The 20837-nt window shown below is 41.6% G+C and overlaps 1 protein-coding gene across 1 annotated transcript in view; it reads left to right on the forward strand.

Annotated features, from left to right (window-relative positions):
• Window positions 1-6: 6 nt before the first annotated feature.
• Window positions 7-20837, forward strand: part of EP300 (EP300 lysine acetyltransferase) — a 94951-nt gene continuing 74120 nt past the window's right edge. Inside the window, 1 exon segment of the mRNA XM_017870239.1 lies at window positions 7-761. Within this exon segment, the coding sequence (XP_017725728.1) occupies window positions 668-761 (94 nt within the window). The 5' untranslated portion in view covers window positions 7-667.

Consider the following 20837-nt stretch of genomic DNA (forward strand, 5'->3'; position numbering starts at 1 on the left):
CCGCTCCCGGCGTCCTTGCCGCGCCTCCGCCGGCCGCCGCGCGATGTGAGGCGGCGGCGCCAGCCTGGCTCTCGGCTCGGGCAAGCTCTCTGCGGCCATTAGGGGCCGGTGCGGCGGCGGCGGCGCGGAGCGCGGCAGCAGGAGGAGGGTTCGGAGGGTGGGGGCGCAGGCCCGGGAGGGGCACCGGGAGGAGGTGAGTGTCTCTTGTCGCCTCCTCCTCTCCCCCCTTTTCGCCCCCGCCTCCTTGTGGCGATGAGAAGGAGGAGGACAACGCCGAGGAGGAAGAGGCTGATGGCGGCGGCGGAGCTCCGAGAGACCTCGGCTGGGCAGGGGCCGGCCGTGGCGGGCTGGGGACTGCGCCTCTAGAGCCGCGAGTTCTCGGGAATTCGCCGCAGCGGACGCGCTCGGCGAATTTGTGTTCCTGTGCCCTCCTCCGGGCTTGGGCCCAGGCCCGGCCCCTCGCACTTGCCCTTACCTTTTCTATCGAGTCCGCATCCCTCTCCAGCCACTGAGACCCGGCGAAGAGAAAAAGGAACTTCCCCTATCCCCTCGGGTGCCGTCGGAGCCCCCCAGCCCACCCCTGGGTGCGGGGCGGGGACCCTGGGCCGAAGAAGAGATTTCCTGAGGATTCTGGTTTTCCTCGCTTGTATCTCCGAAAGAATTAAAAATGGCCGAGAATGTGGTGGAACCGGGGCCGCCTTCAGCCAAGCGGCCTAAACTCTCATCTCCGGCCCTCTCGGCGTCCGCCAGCGATGGCACAGGTTAGTTTCGGCAGCCCCGGCCTTCCACGTTCCCCTTAATCTTTTCTACTCGGTGCGCCTTTATTCTTCCATTTTTTTTTTCTTCATCTCTCTCTAGTTCCCTGCCCCTTAATTAATTTTAAAGGTATTTGAATGAGCGGGTCGAAGACGTCCAGTAGCCCAACCATTTTCTTTGCCTCCTAATACATTGGTTGCAACACTATGTCATATCGATGTGTGTTCTGGAATTAGAGCTCGTAAGTGGGTGCTGTATAGAAATGGCCTGTATTGTTGCTCCCATGCAGTTTAATTTGGGAAATGCCAATGCATTTGTGTGTAAGAACTTCTGTGCAATTTAAGTCTCAATTTTTTTGTTCTTGGTAAATGAAGAATTTAGAATCCTTTCTCCTTACTGTACTTACTCTGTTTCCTCTACTTTCCACTCTTTTCAAGATTTTTTCTCCTTTGCAGAATATTTTATGTTGAAGAATAGGGTGTAAGAAAATCTTGATTTTGTGTGTGCGCGAGGTCCAAGATTTCAGATTAGAGGTGAAGTTTAACAATTCTTTTATCTTACCTCCATTCTTAGCTTTTTTTTTTTCTTTTTCTTCTTATTTGCTTTAAGAATCAATATGGAGCGCAGTTCATTTCACATCTCCCAGTTCTTTGGTGTGAGACCAAAATGTCTGAAACTCCAGGTTTTTAGGTTGAGAGAACAGGGGCATGTTCTTTGCAGTTTCAGTCACTTTCTCATTTTAGGGGAAATAAAAAGATAAACAATTTTGTTGAGTTACGTACCTGGAAATCAAGGTTAGAAGTTGAAAGAGTTCCAATCATCAACTACAAACATGAACTGATTGTACAAAAGTTTAAAATGTGCATTAGGTTTTGTGTTTGTATGTGTCTTTGTCTTTTTACACTTTTAAACATACTTGGAGATCAAGATTTTCGTTTAAAAGCTTTACGGATTTTTTAATTCATTCAGTTGTGGACTAGCCCCTTTGTCAGGAGAAGTTCAGGGAGACTTCCTCCATCATCCCTTCATTCTTCTCTTACAGTTAGTTTAATGGTGTTACCCTGATGGGTAAGGACCTTTTCTTTGCTGGGATAATGAAGATGAAGAATGGCTGGCCATCTGACAGTCCACAAGATGTTCCCCTTTACTACGGAGCATCTCTTTAACTCCCTGAGAACAGGCTCAACGTCATCCCTCCATCTGCCAGTGAGAGTGCATAATGGAGTTAAATGTACCCTTTGAGTTTGTGGAGAACTTGGAGAGCATGTTTCTAAGTAGGCTTCATTTCAGAGAGTGAAAATGGGAAGACAGAACTAATGCTTTGAATTCGTTGCTTTTGTAAGAAAGATGTGAAATGAATTTAAGTTAACCTGCAAAAATTGAGCAGTAGGAATCTTGCAGAGTTTCTCTTGTAACATTGATTATGCGTGAAATTTGATCTGTACGTATTCTATGAAGGTACTGTAGTGTCCAGGGAATTTTTTAGCTGTTTTTTTTCCCTTCAGAATTTATACACATACACACGTCGTTGTATTCCTTTGCACCTACTAAAGTGCCATTCAGAAGGATTTTTTAGATCATCTTTAGACACTTAATCACCTGTAGATTTTTGTGGTGTTTCTTTAGTATTTGTGTAATGTGGTAGTTTTTGCTTTTTAGTTTTGGTGTAACGTGGCAGGAGATTTTACATTGGAGTTAGCCAGTGACTTGGAACGTAGGGGAAACTTTTTTATGTACTTTGAGGAGTCCTGATTTGAGCAGCTTCGTCTTGGAGCTGTATTGTAATACTTCTGTTCAGGTGTGCTACTGCTTTCTCCATGTCGGTCTGTTTTGCTACTTGAAATATCTTTGAATAATTACAAGAGTTCTAAATGTATCAAGTGGGCTTTTACAGTTTAAAAAACCCTCAACATTGAGATTAATTCATTCACTCATGATACTCAGAGTTTATCTTAGTTACTTTTCTAAATTTTGTAATGAAGATTGACTTCCTGCCTCCTCCCCAAATCAAGATTCTACTCCAGGAATTCTTTGGTGTACAGTTTTTAATTGTAACTAGTCTGGGTTTGGGGGAGGGGAGAAATGAGTATAAAGAAAATACTGTGGCTCTGTGAACTTACTTCAAGCTGGGTACCATTATACCTTTTTGTTTGTTTTTTTAGATGAGAGTCTCTCGCTGTGTCACCCAGGCTGGAGTGCAGTGGCGCGATCTCACTACAACCTCTGCCTCCCGGGTTTGAGCAATTCTGTCTCAGCCTCCCTAGTAGCTACAGGCGCAGGCCACCACACCTGGCTGATTTTTGTATTTTTAGTTGAGATGGGATTTCACCATATTGGTCAGGCTGGTCTAGAACTCCTGCTCTCAAGTGATCCACCCACCTTGGCCTCCCCAAGTGCTGGGATTACAGGTGTGAGCCGCCTGGCCAGGGGTACCATTATATCTTGATTTTTTTTTTTTTTTTGGCATTCTGCAGTTTGTAATATGTTTGCAGGTAACTGTTATTGGGGGCATATCACCTCTTAAAACTTTAAATTTCAAACTTGTAACTTCTGATTTTTGAGTTGTCACTTGGGTGAAAGAAATTTTTTCCTTGATATTATGGTTTTTGTCTAGAACTGGTTGAAATAAGCCCCAAATTCTAGCATGTAGGAACTTTTTTTTTTTTTAAAGTCATTTAGGCTTGCACATCTCATGATGTAAATATATCACCAAGAGCTTTCTGGTGTCAGCCTTAAAGGAAAGAAAACTGGAATCCAATGGGGTGACATGCTAAAGTGTTACAAACCAAATTAGTACGTAAGTTTCAACATCTGCATTTCTGTTTAATACTCAAATATTCTCCTAAGAAATTTCCAGGTTGATTCAATTAAGTTAAACTCAACTTTTACGTGTTGGGATGGGGAAGAGACTTATTTGTAGCCTTCACACCTTTATGTTCTTGTTTCAGTATTTGCATTTGATCCATTGAAATTTTTATTTCGTTTAGTATCATTAGGGTAAAACAAATCATTTGAGAAATGACATTTTTTTCTACTTCTCCTCCCTCCAAAAAAAGATGATGAAAGCTGCTTGTAACCTTTTTTTTTCTAAAAATGACTGCAAGACTGGAAAAGTTAATGTTAGGCAAATCCTGGAAATATTTTTTGGAGCTGTTTCTGATCATCTGAGTGATGGAAATGATGAGGGTCATCTGTTGTCTTCATTATTCAGTGAACATGTTTTGTCACTGCTTCGTAAGCGCTTAATGCCATATGTACTTAAAAAGCACCAGGAAAGACAGGATTTTAGGGTCTGGCATATAATTAGGGTAAAGATCCTTCTGGTCTTGGTACAGTTTTGTGACCCTGAGTTTTGGGCTTTTTTTGTTTTTTGGGTTTTTCCCCCATTTCAAAGACACAGGGCAGATAGTATATAAAAGCATACCTGCCTTTTGACCAGTAGATTAATGTACACAGTGGATAAGTGGTCAGGATTTTTAAAACGTCAGCTCTCCTTTTTTTTTGAGACAGAGTTTCACTCTTGTTACCCAGGCTGGAGTGCAGTAGCGCGATCTTGGCTCACTGTAACCTCCAAGCGATTCTCTGCTTCAGCTTCCTCAGTAGCTGGGATTATAGGTGTCTACCACCATGCCCAGCTAAGTTTTGTATTTTTTAGTGGAGACAGGATTTCGCCATTTTGGCCAGGCTGGTCTCGAACTCCTGACCTCAGGTGATCCACCCGCCTTAGCCTCCCAAAGTGCTGGGAATACAGGCGTGAGCCACCACACCCGGCTATCAGCTCTACTTTGTTAAAATGCCATTGTGTGTTAGTGATTCATCATCCTAACCAAAACATTTTGATCAAGACCATTTATTTTCCAACTCTGTAACTTGTGATATACTATGTTTTATTTTATTTTGGCTTGAATGTTTACATTAGAGTTTGCTTCTGGAGTCTTGCAGATATAGCTCCTTGATTTAGTGAGGCATTGCTCTCCTCAGTATTAAATTGCAAAACATTTTACTAAAGTGCCTTAAATTTTTCTGGCAATTATTCTCGAGGCCTTGTAAGTTCATTTATAGGACTTCAATAAGGTTGTTTCTGGTTGATAATGAGATAAAGTGACTTTAAAGTTGTAACTCTTGTATGCGTTACGTATTCCAGGAGGAGTTCATCTTCTTTTACAGAGGTTGGGATCGTATCGGCATGTCCAGGGAACGGATAATAGGGAGGAGGGAGGAAAAGATTTCTGCCTTGGTGGCCTTTTGGCATTATTTTGTGTTTTTCTTTGCTTTTCTATCTCCTTTTTAGTCTATTTAATAAAAAGAAAAAAATGGAAACAGTTGAAAATTAATGCAAAGTGGTACTTGTAGGGACATTAAGTGGTAAATAGCGAAGAGAAAAAAGAGTAGGAAGAATATTGCAGATACAAGTGGGAGTGTAAAATACTTTTTCCTGGTATATTTACAAAAACAATTTGAGAGTTACTCTGCCAATTCATATACCCAGCAATTAATGGAAAAGTAAAAGATGCTACTTTTGTGTTTGTCCAGATTTTAGGGTTTCCTCCTTTGAAGATTTCTAAAGTTGAATTTTTTTAAGTGAGGCAAGCAGTAAAATTAATGGGNAATTTTTTGTATTTTTAGTAGAGACGGGGTTTCACCATGTTGACTAGGATGGTCTCCATTTCCTGACCTCGTAATCCTCCCACGTCAGCCTCGCAAAGTGCTGGGATTACAGGCGTGAGCCACCGCACCCGGCGAAAATTCTTTAACATTGAACTTCGCAGGTGATTTTTTTTTTTTTTCACTTAGTAGACAGTAGTTTTGTTCTGAAATTTTAATGGGAAATTTTTTATTACTGATCACTTTCCCGGAGACACTTGAGGATAAATATTAATTGAGGTGTTAAGCCTCTTCTGAGCAATTTGGATATAATTTGTTTTTAGATACAGATTTTTTATAAATGCCCCAAAGCAATTAGAAGTAATTTTGTTGAGAGAGAGAGTGTAAAACTAAAAGTATTGAAAAGAGTAAGAGAGTAGCTAAGAGAATGAGTATTGGAGTCAGACTGCTAGAGTTCATATCCCAGACTTGTGTTTATTAACTGTGAACATTGGGCCCAATGCTTAACTTGGCTCAACCTCCTCACATTTATTCCTAACCACAACCCTGTAAGGTGGGTACCCACCTTATAGGAATCCACCTTACTTATCCACCCTACAGGGTTGTGGTTAGGAATAAATGAGAATTCTCTTTATCAGATGCTTAAGACTATGCTTGCTTCTGTGTAGTATGTGTTCATTGTTAACTGTTTTAACTTTATTGCTAAATATACCAGAAGAAAAGCAGTGATAGGTGGTTTGGGGTTGTTTTGTGTTTTTGTTTTGCGATGGAGTCTTGCTCTGTTGCCCAAGCTGGAGTACAGTGGCGTGATCTTGGCCTACAGCAACTTCCACCTCCCCGGTTCAGGCGATTCTCCTGCTCACCTCCCGAGTAGCTGGGACTACAGGCATGCACCACCACGCCCGGCTAATTTTTGTATTTTTAGTAGAGACAGGGTTTCACTATATTGGTCAGGCTGGTCTTGAACTCCTGACCTTGTGATCCACCTGCCTCAGCCTCCCAAAATATTGGGATTACAGGGGTGAGCCACCACACCCAGCCTGTTTTTTGTTTTTTTTTTTTTAAGTGGATATGTAGTAGTCCCCTCTTATCCTTGGTCTCCAGTGGATACCTGAAACCCTGGATAGTAGTGAACATAATTGTCATCAGAACATGTTTCTGTCCGTGTCTTCCACACACGAATTTAATGCCTTTTCTTCTTAACTGATCGCTTGTCATGCACTGTGGCTGTGATGTTTGCAGTTTGAGGTGCAGCAACAAAACTATCACAAATTTTTTTCCTTCTTCACAATTTCACGGATAGATTTGATCTTTGCAACCTCAGCGTACAAATTTTTTTCGTTCCTTATTGAGTCAGGAACTTTCACCTTTAAGCAGTTTACAGCTTCTCTTTGGCATATCCAAATTGCTGTCATTGCCATTCTTGCACTTAGGGACCGTCATTAAGTAAAATAAGGGTTACTTAAAACTCAAGCACTGCCGTACCCCATAGTCAGTCTGACAGTCAGTCTGGTAACTGAGATGGCTACCAAGTGACAAATGGCTGGTAGTTTATACAGGTGAATACATTAGACCAAGGGGAGATTCACTACCCGGTCAAGTGAGATTTTGTCAGGCTACTCAGAATGGCATGCAGTTTAAAACATTGTTGTGGCTCTCACCTGTAATCCTGGCACTTTGGGAGACTGAGGCAGGAGGATTGCTTGAGGCCAGGCATTCAAGACCAGCCTGGGCAATGCAGTGAGACCCCTCCCAACCCCCGACCATCTCTATAAAAAAATTTTTTTTTTAATCAGCAAGGCGTGATGAGGTGCATCTGTAGTCCTGGCTTCTTGGGAGGCTAAGGTGCGAGGATCACTTGAGCCCAGGAGTTTGAGGTTACAGTGAGCTATGATCACACCACTGCACACTCCAGCCTGGGTGACATAGCAGGACTCTGTTTCTAAAACAACAAAAATTAGTGTTTATTTCTGCAGTTTTCTTTGTAATATTTTGGACCACAGATGTCTGAAATGGTAGAAAGCAAAACAGAAGATAAGGATGAACTACTGTATAGATAGACTGGATAAAGAGAAAGCCAAGTGCGTGATGTTCATAGAGGAGTCTTAGGAGTAAGCCTTATGGCCTCTATCCAAAGGTGGTTTTCTAGGAGTATCAGAATATGGGAACAGAGCTTAAAATAGAAAAATACTGTACAGTTAGCCTTCCATATCTGTGGGTTCCATGTTTGTGGATTCAGCCATGGATTGAAATATTTAGGGGAAAAAAATGCGTGGTTGCGTCTGTACTGGACATGTACGGGCTTTTTTTTCTTGTCATTATTCCCTAAACAATACGGCATAACAACTATTTATGTTGCATTTACGCTGCATTAGCTATTGTTAATAATATAGAAAGAATTCAAAGTATATAGGTGGATGTGTGTAGGTTATATGCAAATATTACATATCTCCTTTATATCAGGGACTGGAGCGTCCTCAGATTTTGGTATCTGCAGTGGAGGGAGTGGATTCTGGAACCAATTAGCCAGCAGATACCAAGGGACAATCATATATATATGTATACTATCATTAAGATGTCTTGTGTACATAAGTAATTGAAATGAAAATCAGATATTTAAGGCATAATGAGAAAATGGAAAACATTGTTCTTGTTAGAAATGTTCAAGATAAGAATGGCTTCTTGATAAAGAACTGTGTTAAGCATGATTTTTTCTTTCTTCTTTTTAGACACAGAGTCTCACTCTGTTTCCTAGACAGGAGTACAGTGGTGCAGTCTTGGCTGACTGCAGCCTCCATCTCCTGGGTTCAAGCGATTCGCCTGCCTCAACCTCCCAAGTAGCTGGGATTACAGGCACCCACCACTATCCATCCCTGGCTAATGTTTGTATTTTTAGTAGAGATGGGGTTTCATCATGTTCGCCAGGCTGGTCTCGAACTCCTGACCTTAGTCTGCCCACCTAAGCCTCCCAAAGTGCTGGTATTACAGGCGGGAGCCACAGTGCCTGGCCAATTAAGCATAATTTTTTCTATTTTTCATTTTGTTACCTGGGTCTTTTTTTTTGAGATGGAGTCTCACTCTGTCGCCCAAGCTAGGGTGCAGTGGCGCGATCTCGGCTCACTGCCAGCTCTGCCTCCCAGGTTCACACCTTTCTTCTGCCTCAGCCTCCCGAGTAGCTGGGACTACAGGCGCCCACCACCACGCCCAGCTAATTTTTTCTATTTTTTGTAGACACGTGGTTTCACTGTGTTAGCCAGGATGGTCTCAATCTCCTGACCTTGTGATCCACCTGCCTCGACCTCCCAAAGTGTTGGGATTACAGGTGTGAGCCACCACGCCTGGCCAAGAATAAATTTTTTTGAGATGGAGTCTTGCTGTGTTGCCCAGGCTGAAGTTATCCTCCTGCTTCAGCCTCCTGATTAGCTGGGTTTACAGACGTGAGTCACTATGCCTGGCTCCAAGAAACTTTTCTTATAAAGGAGGAAAAAGTAGGAGCAGTACAGTGCTCCAAAGAATTTTTTTTTTTTTTTTTTTTTTTTTTTTTGAGACGGAGTCTCGCTCTGTCGCCCAGGCTGGAGTGCAGTGGCGCGATCTCGGCTCACTGCAAGCTCCGCCTCCCGGGTTTACGCCATTCTCCTGCCTCAGCCTCCCGAGTAGCTGGGACTACAGGCGCCCGCCATCTCGCCCGGCTAGTTTTTTGTATTTTTTTTAGTAGAGACGGGGTTTCACCGTGTAGACCAGGATGGTCTCGATCTCCTGACCTCGTGATCCACCCATCTCGGCCTCCCAAAGTGCTGGGATTACAGGCTTGAGCCACCGCGCCCGGCCCACTCCAAAGAATTTTTTTACAACAGTTAAGGAAGAACTACCTTTTACTTGTAGCACTAGAGATTCTGTTTCAAAGCATAAAGAAAGAATACTTACCTTTATTACTTGTAATGTACTCTCATATTTTCTGTTGCTTTCTTTTTTTTTTTTTTGAGACGGAGTCTTGCTCTGTCCCCAGGCTGGAATGCAGTGGCGTGATCTCGGCTCACTGCAAGCTCTGCCTCCTGGGTTCATGCCATTCTCCTGCCTCAGCCTCCCGAGTAGCTGGCTACTCGGCGCCCACCACTGCGCCCAGCTAATTTTTTGTGTTTTTAGTAGAGACGGGGTTTCACCGTGGTCTCGATCTCCTGACCTTGTGATCCGCCAGCTTCGGCCTCCCAAAGTGCTGGGATTACAGGCGTGAGCCCCCGCGCCCGGCCTTTTTTTTTTTTTTTTTTTTTAGTACTGGTTGCAGCCTATTATATTGATTTTTATGACCCACTTTTGGCTTGTGAGCCATAATTTGAAGAATACTGGTGTAGAAGAGTTGACAAGATGGCAGTTACTCTGTATTAGGCCAACTTTTTCTGTATGCTAGGCACTTATCCTCTGTACATTGTTCCTCCTTTCCTTCCTGGAGTTTATAGATAAGGGAAGAAGACTGGCATTCACTAAGTCTGGTGTGATCAGCATTGTATTTGGGAAGTACACATATAGTGGGAGGAACGGAAGGACCTAACCCAGTAGTTACAGGCCCTAATGGCTCTCTTTGAGGAATTGTGTCTGATTTTGGGATCTCACAGATAGAGATAGGGTTAGTAAAAATGAGCCCAGGCTAGAAAGGAGACTGTGTGAGGCCAGAGTATATCCTGTTCTGGGAACTTATGAGTACTATCTAACTGGTAGGATAGCCAAAAACATGACTGTAGAGGTGAGCAAGGGGCCAATCATGGAGGGCTTATAATACAGGAGTTTAGACTTTCCGTTTTACCCATTTAATGGATGGAGCAGAATTGTGCCTTAGGCAGTTAAGTAAAAGGAGGAATAGTTTGGGAAGAAGCAGGGAAAAATGGGAGGCAGGGAGACCAGTGAAACAGCTGTTTTAGGGTTCCAGCCACCCTTACCATAGAAGACGGAAAGAAGTGGAAAGATTTGAGGGAAGATGGATGGTGAACAGAACTTGGTGATTGATTAGAAGTTAGGTAATAAGATGAATAAATCAAGGATAATTCCCAAGTTTAAAGTTTGAGCAACTCGATGGGTGATGATTTATTTATTTATTGACAGATACTCTCTGTCACCCAGGTTGGAGTGCAGTGGTGTGATCTCAGCTCTCTGCAACCTCTGCCTCCCGGGTTCACGCGATTCTCATGCCTCAGCCTTCCACATAGCTGGGGCTACAGGCATCCGCCACCACACCTAGCTGGTTTTTGTATTTTTAGTAGAGATGGGGTTTCATCATGTTGGCCAGGCTGGTCTCGAACTCCTGGCCTCAAGTGGTCTGCTCGCCTTGGCCTCCTAAAAGTGCTGAGATTACAGGTCTGAGGCACTGTGCCCAGCTGGATAATTATTTAATAAATTGGGGCGCATAGGAAGCATAGTATTTGTGAAGTGGGTGTGCAGGTGTGATGGGGCTAGTGATGTTACATTTGGGGCATTTTGAAGTCATGGGGTTCTTCTGAGTTGAGCAGTCATTCTTTTCATTTGCTGCACCTTTATCTCATTTTAGCCAACAGACATTGGATACCTACCAAGTCTTAGGCATTTGCAATGTAAAGACGAATTAAGGTGCCTTCTGCTGTCAAAACCTTTAGAGATACAGTGGGGTTGGTATACATGTCTACACAATTTTCCTGTAAGTTACGCTTTAAACGGTTTTTTAAATGTTCTGTATAAAGGCAGGGGATAGGGATTGTTTTTGACAGAGTAGGTTTGGAGTGTTGGTGGAAAACTTCACGGAGAAAATGTATATTTGAATAGGGTTGGTGGAAATTAAAGTAACATACGTTAGGGAAGGTTGGAAGAGATTTTCAGATGGAGCTAACATGGTTCTGATGTGGCTAGAATATACGCTGTGTGGTAGGGTTTTTCATGGGAGACAGATGGGAAAGGATGTTGGGGTTCTATTATGGAAAAATAAATATGTTAAGGAATTTGCCATTTATCTTAGCATCAGGGTAAAAATTTTATGACGAGGTTGGGGAAAGACTAATTCTGGTAATGCTGTATAGAGCAACAGTAGGTAGAACCTATGGCAGGAAGACTAGGAATATGTTATTTACCTCTTTTGTAATGAGCTTGTCATTTGCCTTGGAAATTTTTGGTAAATTGTAATCAATAAAGTGAATTGTTTATTTTGTTCAAGATCCATGTTTGGTTTACCAGTTGTCATAAATGTAGAAAATATACCAGATACCAAGTTAGAAACCATTCACTCTCCCTGTTATTTACAGATATGCAAGTTTTTTTGTTGTTTTTTGTTTCATTTCGTTTTTAAAGGGTATGTTTCTCCATCCAGGATTCTCTATAGGCATTCCCTTGTAACAAATCCCAAGTTTTGCTCAAAGTCAAGAACTGTTCAGTGACAATTTAGTTAGCACACAATTTAGGCTTACTATAAAACATGTTCTTGAGTTGATTCTTAAGATGGGATTTTAATGAATAATAGTGTCTTCATCATGTAGTTTTTTTGTTGTTGTTTTTGTTTTTTAAATACAGAATCTTGCTCTGTTGCCCAGGCTGGAGTGCAGTAGTGTGATCTCAAGTAGCTAGGATTACAGGCGCCTGCCACCACACCTGGCTAATTTTTGTATTTTTAGTAGACACAGGGTTTTGTCATGTTGGCCAGGCTGACCTCGAACTCCTGACATCAGGTGATCTGCCCGCCTCGGCCTCCCAAAGTGCTGGGGTTACAGGCGTGAGCCACCGTGCCCAGCCTCATGTAGTTATTTTCACAAGAAGTGTCACTATATTAATATATTGAAAAAGAGCAAGGTAGATTGTCAATGTGAATTTTCTAAACATGGCCCCAGGTCACATTCTGGATCAATTAAAGCACTTCATCTCTGTTTAAAATTCAAGACTTAAGGCTGGGCGCAGTGGCGTACGCCTGTAATCCCAGCACTTTGGGAGGCTGAGGCGGGCAGATTACTCGAGGTCAGGAATTTGAGACCAGCCTGGCCAACATGGTGAAATCCCATCTCTACTAAAAATACAAAAATTAGCCAGACGTGGTGGCAGGCGTCTGTAGTTCCAGCTACTGGGGAGGCTGAGGCAAGGGAATCTCTTGAATCTGGGAGGCAGAGGTTGCAATGAGCTGAGATTGCGCCTGGGCCACGAGCAAAACTCCGTCTCAAAAAATATAATAATTATTATTATTCAAGATTGAAATGTGTTGGGTTTTTTTGTTTTTTGAGATGGAGTCTCACTCTGTCACCCAGGCTGGAGTGTATTGGTGAGGTCTCAGCTCACTGCAGCTTCCGCCTCCTGGGTTCAAGTGATTCTCCCATCTCAGCCTCCCGAGTAGCTGGGACTACAGGCGCATGCTACCACAGCCGGCTAATTTTTGTATTTTTAGTAGAGACAAGGTTTCGCTATGTCGGCCAGGCTGGTCTTGAACTCCTGGCCTCATGATCCGCCTGCCTCGGCCTCCCAAAATGCTGGGATTACAGGCGTGAGCCACCACGCCGGGTATTGTTGGGGTTTAAGAAGAATAAACTTCAAGTTAATCTCTTTCCAAAGTATGGGTACACCTTTTGATGTCATGATAGAAGGACCATGTTAAGAGTATATATTTTGAAATTTGCTTGCACTTTTGCCCTTTCACTATTGGATTTCAAAATTCAATAGCTGCCAGCATTTGTAGCTATGTGATTCTGTGTAATTATCATCTTTTATCCAAATTTGTGTAAAACTTAACAAGTTATCCTAATTTTTTGGAAGTATTAGAAATCTTGCCTATCATGGATATTTTATTTTATTGCATGGATATTTTATTTTAATTAATTAATTATTTATTAATTAATGGATATTTATTTTAGTAAATGGATATTTTATTTTAATTATAAAATTAAATTTTATTTTGGATATTTTATTTTAATATGGATGGATATTTTATTTTAATCCAGCATGGATATTTTATTTTAATTAATGTTCCTTCAAATTACGTAGTTTGAAATGTTTGTGCATCTTTATTTCCTTGCTAGATGGGTTGTTTATATGATAATTCTTCATCTACGGAGGGTTAAAGTACCTTTTTTAAATGAAGTACTGAATAGAGGTTAGGAAAGTTGTTTGAACCTGATAAATTTGCAAGATTTACAAAATTTTCTCATTTCAAAAGCTTCAGTTTTAAAATTACATGCTTTTTAAGCATCCGGTGTAAGAGTAGGAGTGTCCAAAAGCAATAAGAATAAGAAGTCTTTGTAAGATTGGTAGTTTCAGTGTTTAGCCAAACCATTATCACAATTAGAATGACTAATGTTATGTAGGTTTGATTTTCAACTCCATTCTTTTTTTGTTTTGTTTTTTTTTAAATTCCAAATCTCTAACCTAGACTAGGTACGGTGAGTGTTGTGATCTCTGCCCACCTCATCACTCACTTTGTTCTCCCCACTTTATTTCAACTGCTGAACTGGCTGAGCTTTTACTCCTCCCCACCTTAGGTTGTTCCACCCTTCATCTGTCAAGCTCCTACTCATCCTGTGGACTCCACCTCTGGGTTAGATGAAAGAAAAGTTTGAAATGTCCACTCTTTAAAAACATTAAGTGTTTTTTGTTGTTTGTTTGAGACTGGGTCTCACTCTGTCTTCCAGGCTGTAGTGCTGTGGTGCAATCTTGACTCATGGCAGCCTCGACCTCCTTGGCTAAATGATCCTCCCACCTCAGCCTGTAGCTGCACCACTATGCCTGGCTAATTTATAAATTTTTTTTGTAGAGACAGGGTCTTGCTGTCTTACCCGGGCTCGTCTCAAACTCCTGGGCTCAAGCGACCTGCCTTGGCCCTCAAAGTGCTGGGATTACAGGTGTGAGCCGCCTACCAAGTCTGGCCTAAAAGCATTTTTTTATTTTTATTTTTTGAGATGGAGTCTTGTGCTGTCGCCCAGGCTGGTGTGCAGTAGCGCGATCTTGGCTTACTGCAGTCTCCACCTCCACGGTTCAGGTGATTCTGGAGCCTCAGCCTCCTGCATAGCTGGATGGCGTGTGCCATCACCCCTGGCTCATTTTTGTATTTTTAGTAGAAATGGAGTTTCACCATGTTGGCCAGGCTGGTTTCAAACTCCTGACCTCCGCCATCCTAAGCCTTCCAAAGTGCCGAGATTACAGGCGTGAGCCACCGTGCCCGGACCTAAAAGCATTTTAATGCCACAGAGAAAGCCAGCTAAAAGGAGGAGGAGCAGTAGATGAATTCTTTGGGATTTGAGAAAATTGACTAGATTTGAAATAATTAATAAAAGTATTTTACTTAATGAACACAGTTTAAGAGAAGTGAGTTGATTTTACTTCATTTTACCTAAAGTACAAAGGTAAGTGTGTTTACTCAACAAATAATGTGTGAGCCTTTTAAGTAAAAAAAAAAAAAAAAAAAGTGTAACTGGGGGAGATACTAATTTAGTAGAATTAGATGTTGAGCCAAAATTATTTTAATTTTAAATTGCATTTTGTGTCATAGTTAAGTAACTAGAAAATTATCTGATTTATGTTCATAGTGCAGTGTTTGGGATTATATTTTTAATGGTCCTAATTTTAAAGGTTATGCTTCATTTAATTTCTCATGTATCATTGAATTGTTTGGAAAGGCTAAATGAACAGAGTTTATTTTTTATTTATTTGGAGTATCGCTCTTGTTGCACAAACTGGAGTGCAATGGCGCAGTCTCAGCTTACTTCAACCTCTGCCTCCCGGGTTCAAGCGATTCTCATGCCTCAGCCTCCTAAGTAGCTGGGATTACAGGCCACCACACCCAGCTAATTTTGTATTTTTTTAGAGACAGGGTTTCTCCATGTTAGGCAGGCTGGTCTTGGACTCCCGTTGTATTTTTTTCTTAGAGACAGGGTTTCTCCATGTTAGGCAGGCTGGTCTTGGACTCCTGGCCTCAGGTGATTGCTCGCCTCGGCCTCCCAAAGTGCTGAGATTACAGGTGTGAGCCACCACGCCTGGCCGCCGAGTTTATTTTATAAGGGATTATTATATGGTTAAATCTGTTGTAAAGAGCAGACCACAAGAAGTAATAGGAGACAGCAAGGGTGATCTACAGAATCAGTATGTAATAATGAAAGGATGTTTTGACTCAACACTAGTTTCCCACGTGTTTAATCCAAACTCAGTTGTTGTTTAAATTGTCACATTTCTAATACATGGTCCATTGGGTAAACCATGTATTAGGCTAAACTTTTTCTTTTTTTTTCTTTCTTTTTTTTTTTTTTTTTTTTGTTTTTTTTTTTTGAGACAGGGTCTCATTCTGTTGCCCAAACTGGAGTGCAGTGGCGTGATCATGGCTCACTGCAACCTCAACCTCCTGGGCTCAAGCAATCCTCCCATCTCAGCCTCCCAAGTAGCTGGGACTACAGGTGTGCTGACCACCATGCCTGGCTAATTTTTGTATTTTTTTGTTGACACTAGAGTCTTTCTGCATTCCAGGCTGGCCTTGAACTCCTGTGTTCAAGCAACCATCCAGCCTTGGCCTTCCAAAGTGCTAGGATTATAGGCGTGAGCCACGGTGTCCAACCTGTGCTAAACTTTTCAAATCAGATTTGTATGTGTCTTGTCCTGTTTTACTTCACCATGATTGGACTAAATGTACACTCAGATGAAGAAACTTAAAAAAAAAAATACTGCTCCTTGTGAGGCAGAAGAAACATTTTACTGAAAGTCATTTTTGTATTGGAGCATCATTAAAGGCATAAAGGAACTTGTGAACAGACTACTTGGTAGAAGCAGCCTGGTAATGTTGATTGGTTGATACTTTAGTAAGCAGGAAATGTCTTACTGGAGATAGTTCATTCATTTCAACAGTTATTTGTGATACTGTTTTTTAATATTTGCCGTAGCATAGTTAAAAGGTGATGGAACAAACTTCAGATTTGTGAATTTTTAATTAAACATAAAGGGGGCAAAAGTAGATAAATATCTAAGAGCTCATCTTACTATGTAGAAAAAATACTTGCTGGCCCAGCGCCATGGCACACATATGTAATCCCAGCACTTTGGGAAGCCAAGGTGGGAGGCTTGCTTGAGCCCAGGAGATTCAGACCAGTCTGGGTAACACGGTGAGACCACCATCTCAACAAAGTTAAAAAAAAATTAGGTGTTGTGATGGCGTGCCTTTGGTGGCAGCTACTAAGGAGGATTGCTTGAGCCATGAGGTGAGGCTGCAGTGAGCTGTGATCCCGGCACTCCACTCCAGGCTGGGCGACACAGCAAGACCCTGTCTCAAAAAAAAAAAGGGAAAACATGAGACAGCAATCAAATACAATAGATTTGGCTTCAGTACAGATTAAATTAAAACCCTCACTGTAGGCCCTAATTGAATAACAAAGACTTCTATATTACTAAAGCTGATTACTATTTGATGAACTCTGTACATGTAGCTAGTATGGACTTCTGAGGTTGTTGAAATTAATGAGAATAATACATGTGAGGTGCCAAGAAAAATGCCTGACACGTTGAAATTGCTGGATAAATGTATGCTGTCATCATTGTAAGCTCGGCTATCTCCTGATAGTGTGATGAGTGCATTGAATAACAATAGGTAACATGTTTATAGTGTTTAGTGTGTGCCAGGTGTTCTAAACACTTTACATTTATTCACTCATTTAATCACAAATAACATACATTTATTTACTCATTTAATCACAAATAACACGAAGTAGGCACTTTCCTGTTATGCAGAGATGGAAACAAAGTTATTACCTGCATTTTAATTTTAATTTTATTTTTTGGCGGAGGGAGGAGGATGGGGATGGACGGAGTTGGTTTTTTTGGAGCTTCTGAGACCCAAGCTTCAGGCCGTGCTTTTTTTATTCCCCCAGAGATGGAGTGCAAATGGCGCGATCTCAGCTAACTGGAACCTCTGCCTGCCAGGCTCAAGTGATTCTCCTGCCTCAGCCTCCTGAGTAGCTGGGATTACAGGCGCCCGCCACCACACCCAGCTAATTTTTGTGTTTTCACAAAATTTTGGGGTTTCACCATGTTGGCCAGGCTGGTCTCGAGCTCTTGACCTCAAGTGATCTGCCCGCCTCGGCCTCCCAAAGTGCTGAGATTAGAGGTGTGACCTGTTGCGCACATCCCGTCCTTTGTGGTTTTTGTTTTTTTTTTTTTTTTTAAGTTATTGAGACAGGGCCTCACTCGGTCACCCAGGCTGGAGTGCAGTGGCAGGATCATAGCACACTGCAGCCTTTACCTCCTGGGCTCAAGCAGGCACTTTGAGTAGCTGGGACCTGTAGGTGCATGCCAGCATATCCAACTAATTTTTTTTTTTTTTTTGAGACAAAGTCTCACTCTGTTGCCCAAACTGGAGTGCAGTGGTGCCACTGCAACCTCCACCTCCTGTGTTCAAGCGATTCTTCTGCCTCAGTCTCCCGAGTAGCTGGGACTACAGGCACGCGCCACCATTCCCGGCTGATTTTTTATTTTTAGTAGAGATGGGGTTTCACTGTGTTGGCCAGGCTGGTCTTGAACTCCTGGCATCAAGCGATCCGCCCGCCTCAGCCTCCCAAAGTCCTGTGATTACAAGACGTGAGCCACCGCACACGGCCTGCATCCAGCTAATTTAAAAATTTTTTTTTTTGTAGAGAGGTGGTCTTTCTCTCCTTGGCCTTCCAATGTGCTAGGATTACAAACGTGAGCCACTCTGCTGGCTTTCTTTTCCTTTTTATTTTTTCACACTTCCAGTGGTCCTTGGGATCTGTGTATACTTTAGAATCATCTTGTCCAGTTTCTTGACAGACTTTAGAAGTCTGTTTGATAACTGCATTGAATCTGTAGGTCAGTACTGGGGAATGATGTCTTTAATACTGAGGATTTCTGTCTAAGTGTTTGAGATATTCTATTTAAGCAGCCTTTACTTTTGAGTTTACACCCGTTTTATACATTGTCAAGTTTTTTCCTATGTTATAAATCTTTTTTTTGTTTTTGTTTTTTTAATTTGAGATAGAGTCTCACTCTGTCACCCAGGCTGGAGTACAATGGTACAGTCTCTGCTCACTGAAAACGCTGCCTCCTGAGTTCAAGAGATTCTCGTGCCTCAGCCTTCTGAGTAGCTGGGACTGCAGGCATGCACCACCATGCCTGGCTAATTTTGGTATTTTTAGTGGAGACAGGATTTCACCATGTTGGCCAGGCTGGTCTCAAACTCCTGACCTCCAACAGTCCACCCGTCTCAGCCTCCCAAAGTGCTAGGATTACAGTCGTGAACCACCGTGCCCAGCTATACATTATTTTAAAAATTACTTGAAACCATTTGTTGCTGGCATACAGAAATTCACTTTGATATGTTTATATTTATGGTATAACCAGTCACCTTGCTAACCTCTCACAGTTTCCAGTTGTGTGTATTTCTTTGAAATTGACAATGGTTGTGTATATTCATGGGGTACAGTGTGATGTTATATGTATTTGCTTTGAATTTTTTATGTCAACAGTTATATTATCTGCAGACAATAAGTTTTGTTTCTTCCTTTTTCTTTCTTTCTTTTCTTTTTTTTTTATTGAGACAGAGTTTTGCTCTTGTCGCCCAGGCTGTAGTGCAGTAGCACTATCTCAGCTCACTGCAGCCTCCACCTCCCGAGTTCAGGCGATTCTCCTGCCTCAGCCTCCTGAGTAACTGAGGTTACAGGCATGTGCCACCACGTACCACAAATTTTGTATTTTTGGTAGAGACAGCGTTTCTCCTCAGGCTGGTCTTGAACTCCCGACCTCAGGTGAACACCATGCCTGGCCTTTCTTCTCTTTTTTTCCTTTTTAGAATTTGTAACCCATTTTATGTGTGTGTGTGTGAGACGGAGTCTTGCTCTGACACCCAGCGTGGAGTGCAGTGGCACTATCTGCTCACTGCAACCTCTGCTTCCCGGGTTCAAGCGATTCTCTTGCTTCAGCCTCCCAAGTAGCTGGGACTACAGGCGCCCACCACCACGCTCAGCTAATTTTTTTGTTTTGTTTTGTTTTGTTTTGTTTTTAGTAGAGACGGGATTTCACTATATTGGCCAGGCTGGTCTCGAACTCCTGGCCTCAAGTGATATGCCTTGGCCTCCCAAAGTGCTGGGATTACAGGCATGAGCCACTGTGCCTGGCCAAGATGAGTCTTACATTTTCTTTATCCTTTGTTACTATGGTGAATGACAGTTTATAGATGTTCTGGTGTCCCCTGGATTCCTGGGATTATCCCAACTTGATGATAGTTTTTAAGGCTTTGGTTTGCTCTCTTTAAAGAATCTTGTTTCTGTGTCCATGAAGAAGGTTGGCCTGTGTTTTTCTTATATTGGTCATGTATAATTTTTATAATATTACTTCTGGTTTTTTTAGAAGTGTTTGTGTTAGCTTGAAATTGTCTTTTTCTTGAACGTTTGGTATAGGGCATGCCTGTAAACAATTCGGATATGGTGCTTTCTTTATGGAAAGATTAACCAAGGATTGATTTTCTTTAGTAGTAATAGGATTACAGTGGTCGGCCTTCCCATGTGGCTTTCTTTTAAACTTTTATAAATGGGAAATTTCAATGTAATAGAATATATTATAAAGAAATCCCATGTGCCTATTACCCAGCTTCAAGTTTACTAGTATACCACCTTTCCACCCTCTTTTTGCTGGAGTATTTTAAAGCAAATCCTAGCCATGTCATTTCACCAGAAATATTTCAGTGTATATCTTTCAGTAAAAAGGCTGTATTTTAAAATTATGCCATTGTTGTAGTCAATAAAGTTAATGATTTCTTAATATCACCCATTACTCAGTCTGTACTTAAATATCCCGTACTCTCATTTCAAAATGTGTTTATAGTTGGCTTGTTTGAATCAGGATTCCACCCCCCAGCTTACGCTATGAATTTGTTGGAGAAACTGGGACATTCCGTATCCTATATGATTTCTTTTTTTGCTAAGGTTTGAGTATTTTCTCTGTAATGTATTTGTTTTGTATATTTTCATTTTTTTGTGTAAAGTTCATAATAGTATTGCTTTGTCTTTTAATTTTCTTCTTTTCTTAACCTTCTTGAAGTTCGTCTTTTGTTACTGCAAAAAACTAACTTCTAGTTTTGGTAATGCTGTGATATTCGTATTTTCTCTTTCATTTATGCTTTTATCTTTGTCTTCCTATAAATACTATTTTTCTCATATAATTTGTATACTTAATTCACTATTTTTTAGCAACCTCAGGAGACTCACTGGAGAATTCATTAATTCTTAACTTTATTTTCTAACATAGGCCTTTAGGTTTTGAAATATATTTTTTATTACTCAATTTCCTTTGTGGTTTCTGCTGTAACTTATCACTGCCTACTTTTAAAATTTCTAAAGTGAAGACTTTTTTTGCCCTCTTGCCCTCTACGTTCAGTATGCTAATGATCAAATTTTTCTTTTTTTTTTTTTTTTTTTTTTTGAGACGGAGTTTTGCTCTGTGGCCCAGGCTGGAGTGTCAGGTCGGCTGGATTCAGCTCACTGCACAGCTCTCGCCTC

This window comes from Rhinopithecus bieti, unplaced genomic scaffold, assembly GCF_001698545.2.
Source record: "Rhinopithecus bieti isolate Rb0 unplaced genomic scaffold, ASM169854v2 scaffold_4967, whole genome shotgun sequence".
NCBI classification, from domain to species: Eukaryota; Metazoa; Chordata; class Mammalia; order Primates; family Cercopithecidae; genus Rhinopithecus; species Rhinopithecus bieti.